General features: G+C 44.0%; 1 protein-coding gene across 1 annotated transcript in view; it reads right to left on the reverse strand.

Annotated features, from left to right (window-relative positions):
• Positions 1–849: 849 nt before the first annotated feature.
• The window catches only part of ESR2 (estrogen receptor 2), a 557334-nt gene continuing 536914 nt past the window's right edge, over positions 850–21269 (reverse strand). Inside the window, exon 9 of the mRNA XM_085626206.1 lies at positions 850–1769. Coding sequence (XP_085482332.1) covers positions 1586–1769 — 184 coding nt within the window. The 3' untranslated portion in view covers positions 850–1585. The remainder of the gene's footprint in view (positions 1770–21269) is intronic.

A 21269-nucleotide genomic window follows, 5' to 3' on the forward strand; every position in this document is an offset into this window, starting at 1 on the left:
GAAATATGACTGAATAAGGAAAAGTACATAAATAAATTATTTTGCGCCGTCTGTCGACATCCCCCCGCCTCACCACCCCACCGCACTTACCTGCACTGGCCAGTGCTGATATAGAAAGACAGAAACAGGGGGCATCATTTAATGCAAAATGATGCAGCACGACGCCGCGAACCATGTTGCTGTGCCGAGCTGTGTCATTTTAAAAGCACAGGGCTGAGTCGTATTAACAACAATACAACACATCTGTGTGCTTTGTCCTGCTCTCTTGCACAATTGCTTGCCATGCGCCAGTGCAGGCGGCCTTGCCTCATGTTGCAAGGGTGCCTGCATTGCGGGGATGATTGTTTTTGTGCAGGAAAGTACACCTTCCTGCACAAAAACAATAATTGATGGGATTTTCCTCTTTCTATGTATGCTGCAGAATGAGGGAAAAATTAGGAGAAATAAAAGTATTTCTCCTTGTTGCACCACTCGTAGGAGGCAGACGCATTCCCAGGTTTACAAAATGTTGTAAATCTGGGAATGAGTCAGGTTCCATAGATGTTTCGTGGGTGCACCCACAGGAACACCAATGGAATGCCACTTTCATGCAGAGTAATGCTTGAAAAAGGCCCGTAATTACATGGCCATGAAAAGTCACTAAGGGTGACTTTACGTGGCCTTGTAACTATGGGCAAACCTATTGCGTCCCTGGTGCATCAAAAAAAGAGACTCACCGGCGGTGCAATGGGCTTGTAAATAAGACCCAAAAGGTAATCACTGTCCTGATCTTGTAAAATGTGTACATCCAAGACCCTGAATCCATGTACAATGTGCTGTGCATTATTGACAATATGCATAAACAAAAGAAACACTTAAACTGTATGAAGTTTATTTTTACATAAAAATGTACATCAGGATGCAAAATTCTGAAAACTTCACATTATAATCCTTCTCTCTAGGAAGAAAGTGTTTAATTTGGCCATTTTTCCACTGGAAACTTCTACGTGGCAATGAAAGAAATAGTAAAAGTTCCCAGGTTTTGTATGTTACCAAAAATATTTACATAGTCATGAACCTTCCTAAGAATAATAAGTTATGCGTTTATTTTGGAGGCCTTTTTCAATACAAAGTTCAGTATAAGACATTTGTACACAACATCTACAGCTCAAATTGCAAATGGATCCAAGTCACCATACAAACATGGTTGGTTGAGTGGTTCTGGAGGTTCACGTTGACGTTGAGTCATGCCATGATTGTGTCTTAAATAGTGGTTCATTGATCTTAAAATGGACATATAGAGAGAGATGTATTAGCGCTTGTAGTTTTCGCAAGGCACAAGCTTAAGTTGCCTGCAGATCTCGCAGCCAAGTAGCATCCAGACAATGGCTGGAGTGACGTAGGATGACTAGTGATCAAGTCCCTTGTCAATTGCAGATGCCCCTATGTACACGCTCCTATGGGCATACGGAGCACAGATACCTCTCCACCCCCAGTGGTTCTGTCAGTCATCACTTCCAAGCGTCCATTTTCCAATAAACTTCAAAATGGTCGCTAGCTTGGTCTCTTTCAGTGCTGTCTGCTCCACCTCTGCCACGCCATCAAGTCACTGAGCTGTCAAACACGAGTCCCTCTTTTCATGCTCCTTCGATGGGCTGCTAGAAGAGCCAGCGTTTATGGGCTTCCTGTGCTCTCTCAGGGTGTGAGCGTTCAGCATCTCCAGCAACAAGTCGTAGACTGGTACAACATTTTTACACCTCATGCTGAGAAGATGCTCCATCCCTTTGTTGCTGTGAACAGAAACAAAGATGTGTGTGAGTTCTCTCTGCTTTCATTTAGGAAGTCACAGAAGACAAGCAGTTATTTTCATCTGTTAGGAGGCATAACATAAGTACTTGTAAAGCTAGTCTAATGTTGACACAGTTTTTCATAGTACTTCATAAGGGCTGTTGTACTTACTTCTATGTTTAGATTCACTGAGCACAAGCATACAAGGTCTAGTTTTAATCTGCTGATGCAAGTAAACTTCATGTGTGCTTGCATGGGTTAGCACATTAAAACCAGTTCTAGAAGCATATTTATCAAGGTTTTGCGTCTCCCTTGCTCCACACAAGGGGTCTTAAGGGCAACACAAAACCTAAACGAGATTTATGAAGCTATGCTAGGCCAATTTGCGTGGTTCTGAGTGGAGTGACTTGATAAATCTAGAGTAACGCAGTAGGAGCCTGTGTCCGGGCAAAGTGGTGGGGCAGGGGGATGGGGGAACAGAGGGGACGGACAAACAATCAAAACAAGCATTGGCATAGCCAATAGGTCTCGCCTTTGGGACCTTATAAGTGTATAGCCATGCAACAGTTGCATAACTAAATACTTACAAGGTCCCAAAAGCGAGACCTATTGGCTATGCCAAGCGGCCGTGCGGCCGCGAAAGTGAAAGTGATCACGATCAAACATCAAAGCGAAAGTAATCGCGGTAAAGAGCGGCGCGCGCGCCCGCACACATGCACTGTAGCTCTAGGCTGGCCTGGAAGCACTTTTTGGAGCCCTCTCAATAAGTCTCGCCAGACCAGCGCATGCGCTGGGTCAGGCGAGACCTAAAAATAAAAAAAATTACCTGCCGCATCGCCGGTCTTCAGCTCCTCTCTGGCTCCAGTCCATTGCAGGTAAAGGCTCCCAAACTACCCTGTGGGTAATCCTGACAATGTTCTCATGCTGCACAGCATGAGAGCAGGGTCAGGATTGGCCTGAGCACCCTCATTTTGCATCCCAGTGAGACTGGGAGCCTGTGCCTGCTATCTCAAACCCGGAAACACAGTTCGGGTTGGAGACAGTTTCAGTGCGCATGCCAGTTTGGCCGTCCTGGCCAAACCGGCACACTGAAGGTAGTGAGTGCAACTACTTTCCTCAGTGCCTGTCATCCCCCTGGCCCTGCCCCCAAAGACTCGGCCAGGAAACAAAATAAAACGATAATAAACCTAGGAGTATTATTGTTTTCTTTTTTTTTAGGCTGCTGCCAGGGGGGTACGCTCCTCCGCCATGGCCTTGGAGCCGCAGCTGGAGTAACGCAAGGCAGCACAAATCACTGCCTTGTTTTACTCTGCACCAGGAAGGCATGCCATGGGTGGAGAGTGGGTGTTCTCATGCATCCACCCCTGGATTCAGACACATTTCCAGATTTACCAACAGTGGTAGACCCTTGGAATGCGTCAGAAATGTATGCCTCCCCACCAGAGGTGTAACAAGGAGAAAATCCTTCATTTCTCCTTGCTGTCTACTCTTTCTAAGTGTGCTGCATTGTGCAGCACACTTAGAGGAAAATGCCTCTGAGGATTGCTTTTCTGTAGGAAGGCGGCCCTCCCTGCACAAAAACAATACTGCCAGCAATGCAGGCACCCATGCAAAATGACATACGGGTGCCTGCGTTGGCGATAGGCAGCCAAAAGTGCGCCAGCATAAGAATGGACAGAAATGAGCTGCATAACAGTAAATACAGCACATTCCTCCCCTTTCATGCAGAACAGCGCAGCAAGGTGGCTTGCTGTGTTGCGTGTATTTTTGATAAATATTGCTTTGCTCTTGGTGTCTTTGCTAATACTTGTTTACTCCTTTTTTTGCTTTTATGTTTTGACTGTAAACATATCCTATGAGATAATAGAAAAAGCTCATTTTGTCTTTGCCTGTTAACTGGAGTTAGGCTTAGGAAAAGAAAACACTGGAGATGCTGGGAAATTGAACTTCAGATCTCATTTGTACAAAACTCACACCTTTTCACTGAGCAACAGCCTCATTGCTGTGACACTATAGGACGAGTAGGAGGGCAAGAGTTTGGAAAAATGCATCTAAAGGCACACTCTTCTTCATAGAAATAAAAAAGTAGTAAACTGAAAAAAACACTAAGCAAGTGCTATGTCCATATTCATGTTTGAAAAATCACCCATATTATTCTACAAAAGGCAGACCTTGATCCTGACACATCTGTATGAAATTAATATTCCTACATCCACAAACATGACGGAAAATGCACAAATACATTTTTGGGAAAAAATGCAGGTGGAAGGGTCCCCGCCCACTAAGCTAAAGCCACATTGCTGTGATATGGATGAGGAGTAATGAGTAGTAAACAGAGACATGTGTATAAAAGTGAAAGTGTTAAAAAGGGGAAAGGATAGAAGATAGCACGGCCGGACTGGAAACAGAAACCAGCACTGGCAATTCCGCTCGACTGGCCCCGGGGGTGGGAGGGGGTTGCTACTGAGAAGCCTCGACCCATGGGGAGGAGGGGTGCTAGTGTCAAGCACCGCTGCTACTTTTGTTACAGGGGGCCGATATGGCAGCACTGCTGCGAAACCGGCTCCCATGGGTCAAAAAACAGCCCCCACCCTTCTGGCGCACCGGGATAACACCCGGTGCCCACTGTGGCCAGTCCGGCACTGGAAGATAGATGGGCGGAGCGATGTTGGAAAAATTTGCATGAAAAGAGTCTACCATCCTGCTTGAAGCAACTGAATTTAGAAAATTTCATTTAGCAAACCGCTCAATAATACCTGTTTTTATACTCGTGTTAAACCGTGGAAATTGTCCCAGTGCAAGAAAGGGAAACCCTTTACCTGCCATGATGTCTGTAGGAAATGAATAAAATACTGATGCCCAGATTTATCAAACTGTCACGCAACTCAACGCAGCACGACACCTTGCTGCACTGTGTGAAATGGAGAGGACAGGAATGTGCCATATTTAACATTATATGATGGATTCTTGTCTTCTCCTTGAGCTGGCACACAATGTGCTGCCTAGCACCAACACAGGCACTCTTGCGCTGTGGTGCAAGGGTGCCTGTGTTGTAGGTAGAATTGTTTTTTGTTGGAAGGGAAACTTTCCTAGACAAAAACAATCCTTAGAAGCTTCTTCCACATTCTCCGTTTTCATCAGAATGCAACACATGTAGAAAGAAGAAGAAATGGGGAGAAATAAACATATTTCTACTAGTTATGCCTCCCCTCGGAAGGCGTAATATTTTGACACATTCCTAGGTCTACCGCTCATGGTAAACCTGGGAATGCGCCAAACTCCATGTATGAATTCATGGGAACATCCATGCTCTACCAATGGAACGCTGACTCAAAGCCCATCTCTGTACAATATTTTTAAGATGATCTGATATCTATGTTAATGTTGTAATATCTAAGGTTCAGTCAGACCGCTAACACTGTTGTGCCAGACCTAAAAAGGGGTGTCATGACTGATTAACAAGATCATCCAGTAGAGTATGGCACAAATTACACAAAATTCTCTGAAAAAGTCTGTCAATGGTGTGTTATGGTCATAACTTAGAACCACAAACCTGCTGAAATTGCCCAGTTATGGTTAGCTATGCTACACCCCTTATAAATTACTCGCAACCTCTATAATTGACCGTACAGATTACATCACAAACGGTAATATCACTTGACGCCACATACAAAATCACCAGTACCTGAGTCACACGATTGATGTGGCATCACACATGACATTTATTACCTCAAGAAGAACGACTGCAATACACTGAAGGGCAAAATAATAAATTACATGAACAACAAAGGCTGTAGTTCCACTAACAACCAACAGGTGGCATCTCTAGGCTTACATAGGTATGAAGGCTACAGTTCCACTGACAGCAAAGCACATCCTTGCAGGGTTAACCAGGGGACGAAAGGCAGAATTTTCTGTCACTAGGCGGCATATTTATGAGCATTGTGGTGCAGGGCAGTGCAGTGCAGCAAGTTACCTTGCTGCGCTGCCGTGCTTCACTGGGAAAGCCCAGAAATGCACAGTATGTATCCAATATGACCCATTCCTGTTCTCTCCCCCTGCGCTGGTAACATTTTTGTAGGCCAACACAGGCACCCTTGCACCATAGAGGCATTTTCCTCTTGCTTGTAGAAAGAGGAATAATGAGAAGAAATAAAGATATTTCTCCTCATTACGCCTCACCTGGGGAGGCATATTTTATTGGCACATTCCCTAGGAAAGAGTAAAAAAACATGGGATTTGCAAGAAAACACCCGCCGCAACACCCATGGAACGCCTCCCTTGCACAGAGTAATGCAACGCATTACTCCATATTTTTGAAGCCATTCAAAGCCATGCAAAGTGGCTTTGTGTGGCTTGATAAATATGACTTAGAGCTTTGCTTCGTGCATGCAGGCCCGGACTGGCCGTAGCGGGCACCGGGCAATCCCCCGGTGCGCCGCATGGGTGGGGGCCGGTTTTGGTTCCCAGTCCAGCCCTGCGTGCATGTACATGTTGGGTGGTACAAGCATGTTGCAAAGCTCATAAATATGCCCCTAGGTGTGTTCAAAATTAAGGGAAAGTGCTGACCTTTTTAAGGACTCCGAAGTTGGAAGAGGTGCTAGGTTTCTGCACAATCAGACATAGGGCAGGCTTATCTAGATTGCTGAAGTAAAACACGGTGTGAAAATGAGATGTGCTGCTAAACATTTTCAAATTTAGCCTAATGTCATATGTACTTCAGGGGACAATGGTGACGTCACCCTTAGGCACACAAAGAACACCATGCTGCGCAACGCAAGTATCACACAAATGATAAAGAGCTAGGGATGGTGAAGCCACATGCAAAAAACTAATTGAAAGGTGCTGCTGAGTGGATTCAGACTTGGAGAACACAGTCATGTTATTCCTCAATATTTTTAGAAAATGTGTACATCCCTTAATGGTGGTCCAAACTGGTCTCATACACAGGCCAAATTCAGTATGATGACTTACACTGAAGTGCTCTTCTCTCTCCAAATATGTGTTAGGTGACTGGAAATGGGAGCTTTCTATAACAAGAATTTCTTTGTATTTTTATGAAGAGGTAGCGGCATATTTACAAAGAAGTTTCACAATGCAGTGCTATAAGCAAAGTTGCTGCGCTGCTTTTCATCACCTGGTGATAGAAGTGCTCCATATTTTTAAACAAATTGCGTAGTTCTGCTATCTCCATAGAGTTGCACACTTGTGGCATCCTAGCGCAAACACAAGTGCCCTTGCTCCATAGTGCATGGGCGCCTGTGTTATGGACAGGATAGTTTTTGTGCTGGAAGGGTATCTTCCTGAAATAAAATATCCTTGGAGGCTTTTTCCGTTTTGTATGTGGGCTACAGAATGCAGTGAATGTGCAAAGAGGAAGTAAGAAGGAGAAATTAAGATGTATCTCCTCTTTACACCAGCTTCAGACAAGCACACAATTTTGTCTCAAACCCATGTCTACATGTCTTTGCAAAATGGGTTTCCGTCTGTTAAGAAATATGGGTCTTTAATTGGCAGAGGTAGGTACCTTTCCACCACTAGGACAATGATCCCCTGTGCCAGGTCCCCAATCAAACCTGAACCACCTGGTGTATGTCAACCCCCCTCCTTTGAGTCAGGCGCCACATCTCTGGGTGTGTGTACTTCTTCCTCTGCACTAAATATCAAGGGGCCGATTTACAAGCCCCTTGCGAGGCATTTACGCCGCCGTTGCGTCACTTCTGTGACGCAGCAGCGGCGTAAACCATGCGCCATGTTGCGCCTTATTTACAACGTGACGCATCTAGGGAGATGCGTCACGTTGTAAAGCCCTGAGCTACATTAAACCTGCGTCAGGTTTAATGTATGCAGGGTGGGCGTTCCGTCGGAAAAAGCCTCGGAAAAGTGATGCAGTGAAATCTACAAGATTTCACTGAGTCACTTTTCCGACGCTGCTGTGTCAAAACCCTGCGCCTGCTTGAAGCAGGCGTAAGGCATGACGCAGCATGTTCGGTATGGGCAGCCCCTGAGCATTGCTGGAGTTGCGTCGTGCTTGCGACACGACTCCAGCAATGGGCCGCCCTTATGCCATCAGATGCGAAACGCGTCTGTTTATCCTTGCGCCATGATGCGCTGCATTGTAAATGCGGCACATCTGTGGTGGCGCAAGGGTAAAATTGCGTGACGCATCTTTCCTGGCGCATCCCTGCTGATTTGCAGGGATGCGCCAGGAAACAAATCTGCCCCCAAATGTTTGCTGCCACCATTCAAGCTGAACTTCACCTCCAGCCCAGCCAAGGTCACTTAATGGACTACACACTTTTCCTTTTCTTGAGCTATGGCCCTTCTGGCCTCAACCCTCTTGAGTTCCCGGTCAAACTCTCTCAGCCGCCGCTCAACAGCTAGAAGCCATTCATCTTTCTCTGTTTGTCCCTCACTGTCAGCGAAGTTCTCCTCCTCAGAATCATCTGATAGTGTTGTTTCCCAGAGTCTGAACTCATAAGACTACAAGCGTGCCTCCAGATCCCTCTTTGTGTATCTTCTCTCCACAGGCAGCCCTCCCTCCTTGCAAAAGGCTTTTATCTCCTTCATCATGTAGATGTACAGGTGCCAGAAGTTGATCCATTTTTTGTCAAGACTTCACAAGTGCAACAGCTAAACAGAGTTTCAGTATTAAAAGTACATCTAGGAGGACACCAGAAACAGAACAAAAACAGTATGTGGTTGTGTAATAGTCTGCACTATACCAGTAGTGTGCAGCAATTACTGTGGGTCAAGTACAAATACATGTTGAATCTTCACCGCTGATCTCCAGTGTTCGAAATGGGATCTCTAGTTGGCAGAGGTATGTACCTTTGTCCAAGTAGGGACTCTTGCTTCTAGTCAGGGTAAGCGGGATACACACTTTAGATAACCCCTGATCACCCCCTTGGTAGCTTGGTACGAGCAGACAGGCTTATACCAAAGGCAATATGTATAGTATTTGTACTCAAAACACACAGTAACACAGTGATAACACCACAAATGGACACCACACTAGTTCAGAAAGATAAAGTATCTTTATCTGAACTCAACAGGACGAAAACAATAAAAATCTTACTTACAGCTAATAAAATATGACTTTAGAAAAGTTGTTGCAAAAATTAAGTTTGTAGAAAACAAATAGCCCACTTGGGGCTATTGCGATGTCGTGACAGAAATAAATCCTTAGTACAGAGCTGACCGAGAGCTGCGCAGCTTCCAGTCACATGGACCACCAAATAAACAGTACCTTGGAAACAAAGTCTATGACGATGCACGGCGTTGTGGGGGTGATGCTTCGGTGCCGAGGTTGAGGCCGGCTTCCTGGCTGCCACAGAGGAGGTAAGACGTTGTGTCTGCAAGGAGACGACGTGTCGTGTCCAGGACAGGGGAAGTCGGTTGCGTCGGCAGTGAGGCGTTGGTCGGCGAGTTCGTGGAGTCACCCTCAGCAGTTATTGGTGCTGCAATAACAGGATGCAGGCGCTGATGGTGATCGAGTCGGCGCAAGCGCTGGCATTGGGAATGGCGATAACTACAGGCATCGAAGGGCGTCGGAGCTGTGGTGCAGGCCAGGAGGTGCATTGTGCACTTCACTAGCAGTGCCGCTGGCCTTGGTGCAGGTCACAGCATCACAGCAGCATTCCTGATGGCGTCGGAAACAGGTTTACTTGCGTCTTTCAAGTTTCTTCCAGCGCCCAACAGTAGGAACAACCTCCAGAGGCCCAAAACAGGAATAGGCACCTCCTGTCAGAACTGTCAGCAATAGAGTTCAGGGGAACTGGGAGGTGAAGTCTTTGTGCCTCTGAGACTTCAGAACAGGAGGCCAGCACACACTGGCCCTTGGATATTCTTCTTCAAGCAGATCCACAGCTAAGTTCCAGTCTTCTTCCTTTGGCTTAAACAGCAAATGCAGGCCAACAGCACACAGCAAAGGGGTAGTATTCCCCCTTACAGCTCTCCAACTCTTCTCTTTGGCAAAGGTTCCTCTTGATTCCAGAAGTGATCTAAAGTTCTGGGGTTTAAGGTCCACTACTTATATCCCATTTTGTCTTTGTTCTCTATGTGCAAGGGTCTCCAAACCAGTTCTGACCTCTCTGGCCCAGCCTCACTACAGGAGGTAGAGACAGCAATGTGCAGAGGAGACACTGCCTAATCAGGTGTAAGTGAAATTCCTCCCACCACTCTAAATGCAGCCAAGGTCTATTCAGCTCAGCTCTGAGTCACCCAGGAAAGGCAGGACACACTTCAACTCCCCGTGCCTTTCTACAGTGAATGCACCTCCCAAGCACCTGTCACTCTAAAACCAGACAGCCGATCCACAAACAGCCGAGGCACAGAGGATGCTTAAAGACTGTCCGCTTTCTAAAAGTGTTATTTTCAAGCACACAATTTAATAATCATCTCCCTAAAAAGATGTGTTATTACATTCTGAGTACAGAGAACCTAAACTTAATTTCTCGATCTTGTCTCAATGGAAAGTTATACTTGTAAGATGTTACAATTAACTCCCATGTTAGCTTATGGGACAGATAGCCTTTCAATATCACTATCAGGACATCTCACACACTAGTACATGTCCTTCCTTTCACATACACTGTACCCTGGCCATGAGGGTACCTTGGGCCTACCTGAGTGGTGTCTTACATGTAAGAAAAGGGAAGGTTAGGGCCTGGGAAGTGGGTGCACTTGCCAGCTCAACATGGCAGTTAACAGCAGCACGCACAGACACTACAGTGGTAGGTCTGAGACACATTTACTGGGTTACTTATGTGGGTGGCACAACCAGTGCTACAAGCCCACTAGTAGCATTTGTCTACAAGCCCTGGCATACTTAGTGCACTTTACTAGGGACTTACCAGTAAATCAAACATGGCAATCAAGGATGACCTATTATAATCTTACTTTACATAGAGAGCATATGCACTTTAGCACTGATCGGCAGTGGTAAAGTGCCCAGAGTCCTATAGCCATCAAAATCAGGTCAAGAAAAAATAGGTTGAAGAAGCAAAAAGTTTGGAGATAACCTTGCCAAATGGGCCATTTCCAACACCGTCAAAATTAATGAGTGGGTGCATGGGAGCGCCCATGCACCACCCATGGAATGCCTCGCTGATGCAAAGTAACTCAAGACAGAGCAATGTGCTGTCTTAGTTTTTTTTCTTTTTTTACACAATAACACAAATCACAATTTGAATTGCTTTGTAAAACCCCAAATAGATTTTGCGTGGGGTCTGCATCAAAAAAGGGATGCAAACCTTGCACCAAATCTTTGTAAATCTGGGCCTTAGTATGTATATTGAGATGTCAATGACAAATTGTGCATCATCCATTTTTAAATAAATTAAACAGTTTGATAGTAATCTTAGGTTGAACATTTCAAGATATATGCCACATAGGACACAGGACAAAAAAAAATTTGTCTCATGCCCCTCTCAATGGTAATCGGTTTAGATAGAGTCATGTTTAATCAGATAGAAGCTATTGGGGCCTTCAGGCATATCTAGCAAGCCCAGTTTGGCCGTAGAAGCAACTGGTGCCAAGTGTCTGCTCCCCAAATAAATACCGGGCACAGCCTGTAGCCATGGCAAGCATTATATATGACTCACGTCTGAGCATACCCGTCCCACTCGGGTTGACAAATGCAAAAAGAACTGTTGATGGACAGGATGCAGAACAATGTCATACACTCACCCCAGTACAGAGATCTGGGCCTAAATCCATCGTTTGTTTGGGCTCACTGTGCCACTGGAATCAAGTTATCCTGGCTGAAGAGGGGTGAAACCCCGAAACCGGTCCTAGGATGCTTGTTTCCGGTCCAGGGAGGTCCTGGCTTTGCAGTTCGGGCTGGACTGTTCCCATGAGGCACCGGGTCAAGACTGATTTGCATATGGCCAAGTCTAAACTGGGGTGGCATGTTGAGCAAAAGAATGATGGATTTAACCCAGATCTCTTGACTGGGGGTGAATGTTTTGATTTGTTCTGCATTACGTCCATCAATTGTGTGTCTTTTGCTTTCTCGCCCTAAGTGCACCAGGTATGCCCAGACGTGGGACCTGGGCTCACTGTGCCACTGGAATCAAGCTATCCTGGCTGAAGAGGGGTGAAACCCCGAAACCTGTCCTAGGATGCTTGTTTCCGGTCCAGGGAGGACCTGGCTTTGCAGTTCGGGCTGGACTGTTCCCATGAGGCACAGGGTCAAGACTGATTTGCATATGGCTAAGTCTAAACTGAGGTGGCATGGTGAGCAAAAGAATGATGGATTTAACCCAGATCTCTTGACTGGGGGTGAATGTTTTGGTTTGTTCTGCATTATGTCCATCAATTGTGGTTCTTAAGCATTATATATGATCAGGGCATGGACTTCAGTTACAAGTACCTCCGGCACAACTGCCCTCTGTGCGCAGCCTGAGGCCATGGCAAGTGGCCACTCATCACAGGAAGTGGCACTTGAGCACACCTTGTGCCAAGTACCTCCTGCTCCTTGCCCTGCACGTACCAGTGACTTTAAATAAGAAATGCAAATTTTGGGGGACAGTTTTGTGAACCCATAATATTACACTTGATGCTTGCCCAATATGTAGACAACTATCCAAGATCAAACTCAGATGAACTAACATTGTAAAGTTTGATAGGGATTCGTTATGAAAGTAAGGTTATTAATAATTAAAAAATATATTTTTCTATGGCTGCATTCCTTATATGCCAGTACCAACTGTCACTGGGAACAAAGTATGGCTGAGGGCCATGTCCTGAGTGCAGCAATATCTAGTTCTGGTTCAGGGATAGCAGTTGGAATAATAAAGTAAGGGAATATTGAAATATAAAAAAAATGTATATTGTCTTGCTAATCTCGGATTCACAAGTCCTCTATCCAAATTTAGGGGCATGTGCATCATTCTAAATACCACTCGCAAAGGGGCAGATTTGCAGAATCTGCCCCTTTGTGACCGGTATTTTTGCATTTGGGATGCATCAACCCAAATGCAAATTTCAATTACTTAAATTGCAACTGCATTTAGGGAATAACAAATTGCAATTCCCTAAATGCAATGCATGATGCAATTTTAAATTGCGCTTTTGCAATTAGGTATGGCAAATTACTATCAATTTAAAGTTGATGGTAATTATCGAAAACTTTGAAAAATGCACTAAAGAGCATTTTTCAAAATTCCATGTTACACACACACATGGCCTTGGGGCATGTGTGTGTGCAACATGTGGTCACATGGCAATTTCAGGGGTGCATTAAGGTGTCCTTTTGGCACCCTTGCAACCTTGATATTGCATGCGCAATTTACGATTACCTATTGCGCTTGCGATTCCCATTCATTCCTATGGGCCTCTAGGCCCATAGGAATGAATGGGAAGGCATTCCTTAATTGCGAATCGCAATTTACAATTTGCAATTAAGGAATATGTAGGAATCTCAATTTTTTTTGCGATTCCTACATGCATAAGGAATTGCGATTCCTAAATAGCGATTTCTAAAAAATTCCTTTTATGGAATCGCAATACCTTATGTTGATGCATGTGCCCCAAAGCCTATAAAAAAGAAAAAGAAGACGCTTTCCCCTCCTTTGCCTGTACTCGTCTCATTCTTTCTGTAGTAGAGTGTGTCCGCCACATACCCTTTATGAATGCAAATGATGGGTTTTCACAGTTCAGTGCTTGCGTGAGTCACACTGCAATTGTGCCTACTCGCAAGTTTTACCACCTGTTGTTTTGCTTTTCCATACCGATCAGAAAAAGGGATTTTGATTTGAAATCCAATTTAAAAACTCAAACTATCAGAAATCTATAAATGTTCCTTTTGCGGATATTTCGAAAACAGCTTGACAAATTTACACAAAATCACACAGAGCAATCGGAAATCAATGTCCATTGACCTCTTGTCAGGTTTGGTGTCATTTCATCATGTGATTTTTGGGCTATTCCGGAAGCAGGAAATACTACTTAATGCACTCACTGCTATGTTTTTTTGTTAACAAATATAGGTGCCAGGGCTTACATGCTTTTGTTGGGGGCTGCCGCCTGCTCACACTGTGCCCATGCTTGAGGTCTCACCAACCCTACAGCATGAGTTGTTACTAATTATGTGATCTATTAAGTGTGGTGGTGGTTTACACCGTAGTGCTTGGGAAGTGCACGCTTGTGCTGTTTATTTCTTAACATTCACCACTGTGTCAGCCAATGAAGAAGAAACACAATAGGAGGCGAATGATATAGCAGCTGCTCAGGGCTTGTAAACTTGCTGCTCTGTGTGTGGCCGTCAAGAGCCACATGTTACAATCTGGCAGACTGTCTCAGCATTTCATCCTCTCATGTTTAATAAATCAATACTTTTGAATTATTTTGGTATAGCAATTACAGTAAAGCACCAAGGGACTATATAGTCTGGAGAGTGTGTAGGCAGCTTCGGCTCCTACGCTATGGCGGAGGTGCGTCGCCTCCCCTGCCTCCCCCCCCACCTCCGCCAGCAGCAACTGCAAAACTTGAAAACCAAAATGATAATAACAATGGTTCTGTCGGGAAGTAAGCAAACTAACTTGGACATGTACTGAATACACTTTAGAACTATACAGGACACACACAGACCCAAAGAAACAGAACTGAATTCGTGTTACTGGATGGAATAATATTAATTATTGTAATGAAAACACCGAAGTGTTTACAGGGTAAACCAACCAGAATACACATACAAAATGGAACAATTGGTGAAACAGTGATTACTTAAACAAAAAAATCACATATAACAGATACGTACAATAAACAATACATAGAGATAATAAACAAACAGATCCAGCTTGAAGTACATAGGCCACTATAGGTTGTGATTTCCTTGTTCTATATGTGGATTTGCACGGAAGCATAGGACAGGTAACGTCGACGTTTCGACCCAATATGGTTGTGCCAATTAGTATGCATCAAAGGGGGTCTTCATCAGGACAAGGAATAGGTTGGGGACCTGTAAGCGCAAAGAGTTTGGTGTCAGGGCAATGTGTGCGTCACATGTAAAGGAAATGGTTAAATTCCCTTGTGCGGCAATATAGCTCACCTGGGAAAGCGATTTAATTAATTGGAAATAGATTCCTCGTGTCTCTTATGCGGGGGGCCGACATCAACTTTGGTGGTAAATTCTGTTCAAATTCTGCAAAAATTAAAGAGGAGGGGCTGTTGCACGAATTAAACAGACTACGTGTCAACGTAATTAAAGTATACCCGGTTTAAAAGAAAAGCACGTACCTGTAGGACGGTAATTTTGATTTGAAAAGGGGAGTGGTGCTGTCTCAAGGGTTCCAAGATGGAGCCACAGCCAGATACTATTGGTCTTCCGGGAGGTTTCTGTAGGTTTTTATGAACTTTAGGGATGGTATAGATGGTAGGAATCCTAGGGTTGGTTTTGTTAAGGAATTTACTTTCAGATTCTGAAAGGAATCCCTGTTCCATACCGCAAGTAGTAAGGTCACGGATTAGCTTCGCAATTTCCTTAGTAGGATCACACGGGATCTTTGTGTAACTGTCCGGACAGCTGAGTTGTTGGTTGATCTCTTTTATATAGTCTTCTGTGTCTTGTACCACTACGGCTCCACCCTAACGTCAGGGCTTTTTCAATTAGTTTCACTACGATGGTATGAAACCACTGTGCCGTAATTGCTCCACCTAATGTTACTTCCCAGTGTTTGGTATTTTTAACTCCTTTAAAGTTGTTTAACTAACGTCATGGCTCTTTCGCTCAGTTTCACTAAGATGTTGTGAAACTACTGTGCCGTGATTGCTCTACCTAATGTTGCTTTCCAGCGCTCAGCATTCCTATAACTTAGTATCCTTGTTTAACGATTTTGCTACAAGTGTCTAATTGCCTCCGGTATGGCCCCCATTTTTAAATGGTAATAATTGGAGGGATGACAGTCCTTTACTATAAATAGCTTAATTTATGCTGTTCCCTGCATTGGTTGATGTATTAATGTGTACATATGTCCTTAGATATCTCGCCAGCGATTATTACCCCTTCTAATTTAACCTCCTTGGCAACCTTAATCATAGTGCCCCCCTTTTTTGTCCGCAGTACGTGGCGATTGTTGAGACAGCACCACTCCCCTTTTCAAATCAAAATTACCGTCCTACAGGTACGTGCTTTTCTTTTAAACCGGTCATACTTTAATTACGTTGACACGTAGTCTGTTTAATTCGTGCAACAGCCCCTCCTCTTTATTTTTGCAGAATTTGAACAGAATTTACCACCAAAGTTGATGTCGGCGCCCCGCATAAGAGACACGAGGAATCTATTTCCAATTAATTAAATCGCTTTCCCAGGTGAGCTATATTGCCGCACAAGGGAATTTAACCATTTCCTTTACATGTGACGCACACATTGCCCTGACACCAAACTCTTTGCGCTTACAGGTCCCCAACCTATTCCTTGTCCTGATGAAGACCCCCTTTGATGCATACTAATTGGCACAACCATATTGGGTCGAAACGTCGACGTTACCTGTCCTATGCTTCCGTGCAAATCCACATATAGAACAAGGAAATCACAACCTATAGTGGCCTATGTACTTCAAGCTGGATCTGTTTGTTTATTATCTCTATGTATTGTTTATTGTACATATCTGTTATATGTGATTTTTTTGTTTAAGTAATCACTGTTTCACCAATTGTTCCATTTTGTATGTGTATTCTGGTTGGTTTACCCTGTAAACACTTCGGTGTTTTCATTACAATAATTAATATTATTCCATCCAGTAACACGAATTCAGTTCTGTTTCTTTGGGTCTGTGTGTGTCCTGTATAGTGCTAAAGTGTATTCAGTACATGTCCAAGTTAGTTTGCTTACTTCCCGACAGAACCATTGTTCTTTGCTTTCACTATTACGCCCAGGTTCTGAGGGTTACTGGGTTGCCCCATTATCCTTAATGGTCAAAATGATAATAAAGCATATTTATTATCGTTTTACTTTTCTCATACTATGGAGACTAGTGGGCGGGGCCATGGGGCTACAGGAAGTGGGGCGGTAGGTGCACTGACGACATTGCTTATGACGGTTTGGCCGGCCGTCTCAGGACAGCCAAACCGTTATGCGCACTGACGCTGTCTCCAACCCGAGCTGCGTTGCCGGGGATGGAGACAGCAGGCACAGGATCCCAGCCTTCCTGTGAGAGCAGACCGAGGGTGCTTAGGCCACTCCAGACACCGCTCTCATGCTGTGAGAGCAGCGTCAGGATTGGACGCAGGGCTGTCTTTGAGCCTATGCCTGCAGGGGAGCCAGAGGAGCGGCAATGCAGCGGAATTCAGGAAAGTTTTTTTATTTAACTTTTTTTGTTTTGTGACTCACCCTCTTTCCCCGCCCGCCACTTTTCCCGAATACTAGCCGCAACTGTGTGTAGGTCTGCCAAGGGTCACACCTTGCATGTGATACTAGTGCAAATTAGAATTCACCCAACCCTGCAGCGTAATGGTTAAGTCACACAGATTTCTCAGTTTTTATAGCTGATCTGTCTTGGTGGGATACCGTCAGCTGTCAAACAAAGGGCAGTGTACTTGTGCTAGTGAGAAATGTGTCTAAGCTGTCCCTTTTGATAGTATGAGGCATATTTACTAATGTTTCATGCAACATAGGGCAGTAAACAAAGTTGTTGCACTGCATTGCGTGAAGCAGACAGCGCAGAAATGCTCCATATTTACAAATATATGTAGCATTTCTGCTCTATCCTTGCTCTGGTGCACTGTGTGTTGCTTAAGGCCAATGCAGGCAGCCGGGCACCATAGTCCAAGGATGCGTGCATAAAGTGCAGGATTGTTTTTGTGCGGGAAGGGATGCATTCCCACACACAAACTATCCTTAGAGGCATTTTCTTTGTTCTATGCATGATACAGAATGCAACACACATAGAAAGAGGAAATAATGAGGAGAAAAAAGATTTTTCACGTTGTTATGTCATCCTCTGGGAGGCATACCGATTTGACGCAATCCCAGGTTTACAAACCTTTGTAAATCTCAAATTGTGCCATATCCATGGCTCAATGCACAGGAAAGCCCAAGCTCCACCCATGGAACGCTTACCAGCTTAAATGTAATGTAACGCAGCTCTAGCCTCTGTGTTGTGTTACATTTCCTTACATAGCGACACAAGGTGGCTCAAATCGCCCATTGCGTGGCTTAGTAAATCTTAGTCAATCTTAGTTTTCTCCTTGCGTCGCCTTGTGTGACTCAAAGAAAATGCAAAGGCTTAGTAAATCTGGGACAACAGCTTATTCCTGTTTTCCTTATAAATTCAAAGCTTCAGTATTTAGGGCTAGCTTCTATAAATATTTACAAGTCTCTATATAAATTCTCAGCCAAGCACTGCTTTTTGAACAGAGACATTTCAAAGCATTGGCAAAGTGGCCATTGTCCAGGGTCCTAACGTTCCAAGCTGCCCCTTGGGAAAATTAACTTTCCCTCTATTTTTCCCTGTCTTTTCTAGTTATCTATCTATACCTATCTACGCACCTCTACATCTTACTCTGTCCCTCTACCCATTGTCATCTTAAGGATTTTTGGGTTCTCTGGCAAGATATAATTCAAATGTTGTTTTGTGACCCTGTTAAAGATTAACATATAATTTGGTACAGTTTGACATCACACGAGCTCTAAGCAGCAGGTAATAGGTAAAAAATGTCACATTTCTTCCGGACTGGGACCCCCAACTATGTTTTGCCCAGAGCCCCCCAAAGCCATATGATGACACTGTCTTTGTGGAAAAGAGGGTTTTTTGGGAAAGGGTCGATCAAGTTTAAACGTACCTCATTTGTAAATAGTCGTTTTAGATTTCTTATTCTTTTATTACATTGCAATAACAAATGGGGAAAGTAAAAAAGGTGATCGGACAGCAAGGAACAACATAGGACTGGAAGAGCTATCTCCTGACATGGAACAATTTGAGATTCACTGTTATAAACACATCTATTTGTGGCTTAGCTTGAAACGCCTAGGGGCATATGTACAAGCCCCTATCGCCACGGAAACATCACTTTTTGTGACGTTTCCGTGGCGAAATGGGCTTTGTCTTATTTACAAGGCAGCATTAAGCCACTTAACGTGGCTTAATGCTGCCTTGTAAATAAGGCCCCTTTCAAGCTATGCTTAGCGTGAAAGGGGTGGGCAGTGGGTGTAGCTCTGGGCGTTCCACCTCAACACCCATTGATTTTGACGCTGCCCCCTATTTACAAGGGCAGCGTAAATAGGAGGCAGTGCCAAAATTAAGACCAGGAAAAACCTGGTCTTAAACAGGCGAAACAAAATGCATTATTTTTCCTCGTTTTTGCTGTTTCAATGTGTGCTGCAGCACACATAGAAACAGCAAATTGCCTATGATTGTTTATGTGCAAGAAGGTCCCCCTTCCTGCACATAAACAATCATTCTAAAAAACATGCTGTTTTGCAACTTCTATGTGTGCTGCATTAAACAGCACACATAGAAGTTATAAAACGGCATTTATTGTAAATATGCCCCAATGTGTCCCGACATCCAAGAATGCATATCGACACTCAGCATCAGCTAACACCGGTACATATTAAGCACTGTATATGTTACATCTAGATTGACAACATCTTTCCATACATTTGCTTTAAAAAGAAAAACTGTGCATATTATCCATGGACAATTTTTGTGGTTGTTGTCCTAGGTTAGGAGAGAGGCAAACGTGTGACAGAACTCTAACGTTGCTCTGGAGAAGGAATCCACTTAGAAATTGAGCTACCCTTTATTTTATAGGCTACCGTGTGGGCAAAATAATGCTCGCTCAGGATTTACTGATTGTATACATTTATATCATTAAAAGGAATATCTGGTTGCACAACAATAGTGAAGACAGCGCAGTGATCAATTTGTACAAGTGAGGAACAATGTGTCAAGATCAATAAGAATAATAACAAACATAAAATGGCGAGTTGACTGTAGTGAAGAACAGGCAACCAGAAACTGTACAGCCCACAGTATATTGACTCCGTCTGATGGTGAAAGGGGCTGGGTCACAATCTAAGATCAGACCACATTCTGGGATAGAGGCAACAGAAATCTAAGATCAGAACACATTCTGGGATAGAGGCAACATCAAAAAAAAAATCTGAAAAGTTATTTGAACAAAGGTGAGTGCAATTATATTATTTTACGTATATTTCAACTTGCGCACCTAGGGACCTATTTGGGAACTTGTTAGGCAGTGCAGCGCAGCAAGTCACCCTGCTGTGCTGTTCTGCAACAGGGACAGGGCAGGAATGCGCATTATTTAAGTCAATATGGTGTACTTCTGCCTTTTCCCTGCGCTAGCGCCCTTTTGGTAGCCTAGCCCCAACGCAGACACCCTGGCACCATGGTTCAAGGATGCCTCTGTTGCATGCAGGGTTGTTTTTGTGCAGGAAGGAACACCTTCCTGCACAAAACAATTCCCTGAGGCCTATTCCTCTTTCTATGTGTGCTGCAGAATGCCTTGGCCAGATGTTGCTGAAAACATGACATGGGGTCTTTCAGCAGTGGATGGCGCCAAAAGTGATGGATTTTGGATTAAAATGAGGCATGCTGAATGTGGAGGACTTTGGATGTCTCCTCTTCATGTTCATTTGCCACTGCAGGCCTGTGTGGCAGAAACACTTCTTGCATCTAAGTCTAGACACCAGTTAATAGGTCCTTGGAGTTTACTGATGCCGTGTGGTGTGACCCAAAATGAAAGTTTTGTTTTTTAATGGGCAAATTACATACATGCTAGTTTCCTCAGATTGGACAACATTGCCAGTAGGCTCCATGCTACAAAGATTAACGAAAGTGATGGATGAATAAAAATTCTCCTGCCTGCTGAAGTCTTTCTAATATATTCTATTGTCTTCATAAGATATTAAGGGCCAGATTTGTTAAAGGGCCGTAAATCCCACAAGGTGACGCAATGGCAATGCAATCTTTAAGTCAGATTTACCAAGATACGCAAAGCCACCATGCGTGGCCAAGCTAGGCTTTGTAAATCTGGAGTAACATATGGCAGCACAAGTTGCTGCCTTGCGTTACACTGTGCCGGGAAGGTTTTACATGGGTGGTAATTGGGTGTTCCCACCCATCCATCCATGTATTTTGACACATTTCCAGATTTACCCAGAAAAGTAAAACTGGGAATTTGTCAAAATTGTATGCCTTCCCGATAGAGGTGCAATAAGAAGAACTATCTTTATTTCTCCAGGTTGTTTCCTCTTTCTAACGTCCTGATTATGAGTGTGCCAGTAAATTCCGACCCCTGCATAAACCCCTGTTTATGCAAGTGTTGAAATTCCGAGTTTGGCTGTAATTAACGCAATAGTTAAATACTTCAACTGTTGGTAAATTGAGGCAGATTATACCCTCCGAAACTTCACAGAGGAAATTGTACGGTATTTATTGTATCAAGCAGATTTTAGTGCATTAAACACCAAAAGTTGCATGTTATTCCTCACAAACTCATAATAGGTGTTATTTATCACACATGATAAAAAGCTC

The sequence above is a fragment of the Triturus cristatus genome, chromosome 9 (assembly GCF_964204655.1).
Source record: "Triturus cristatus chromosome 9, aTriCri1.1, whole genome shotgun sequence".
Lineage (NCBI taxonomy): Eukaryota > Metazoa > Chordata > Amphibia > Caudata > Salamandridae > Triturus > Triturus cristatus.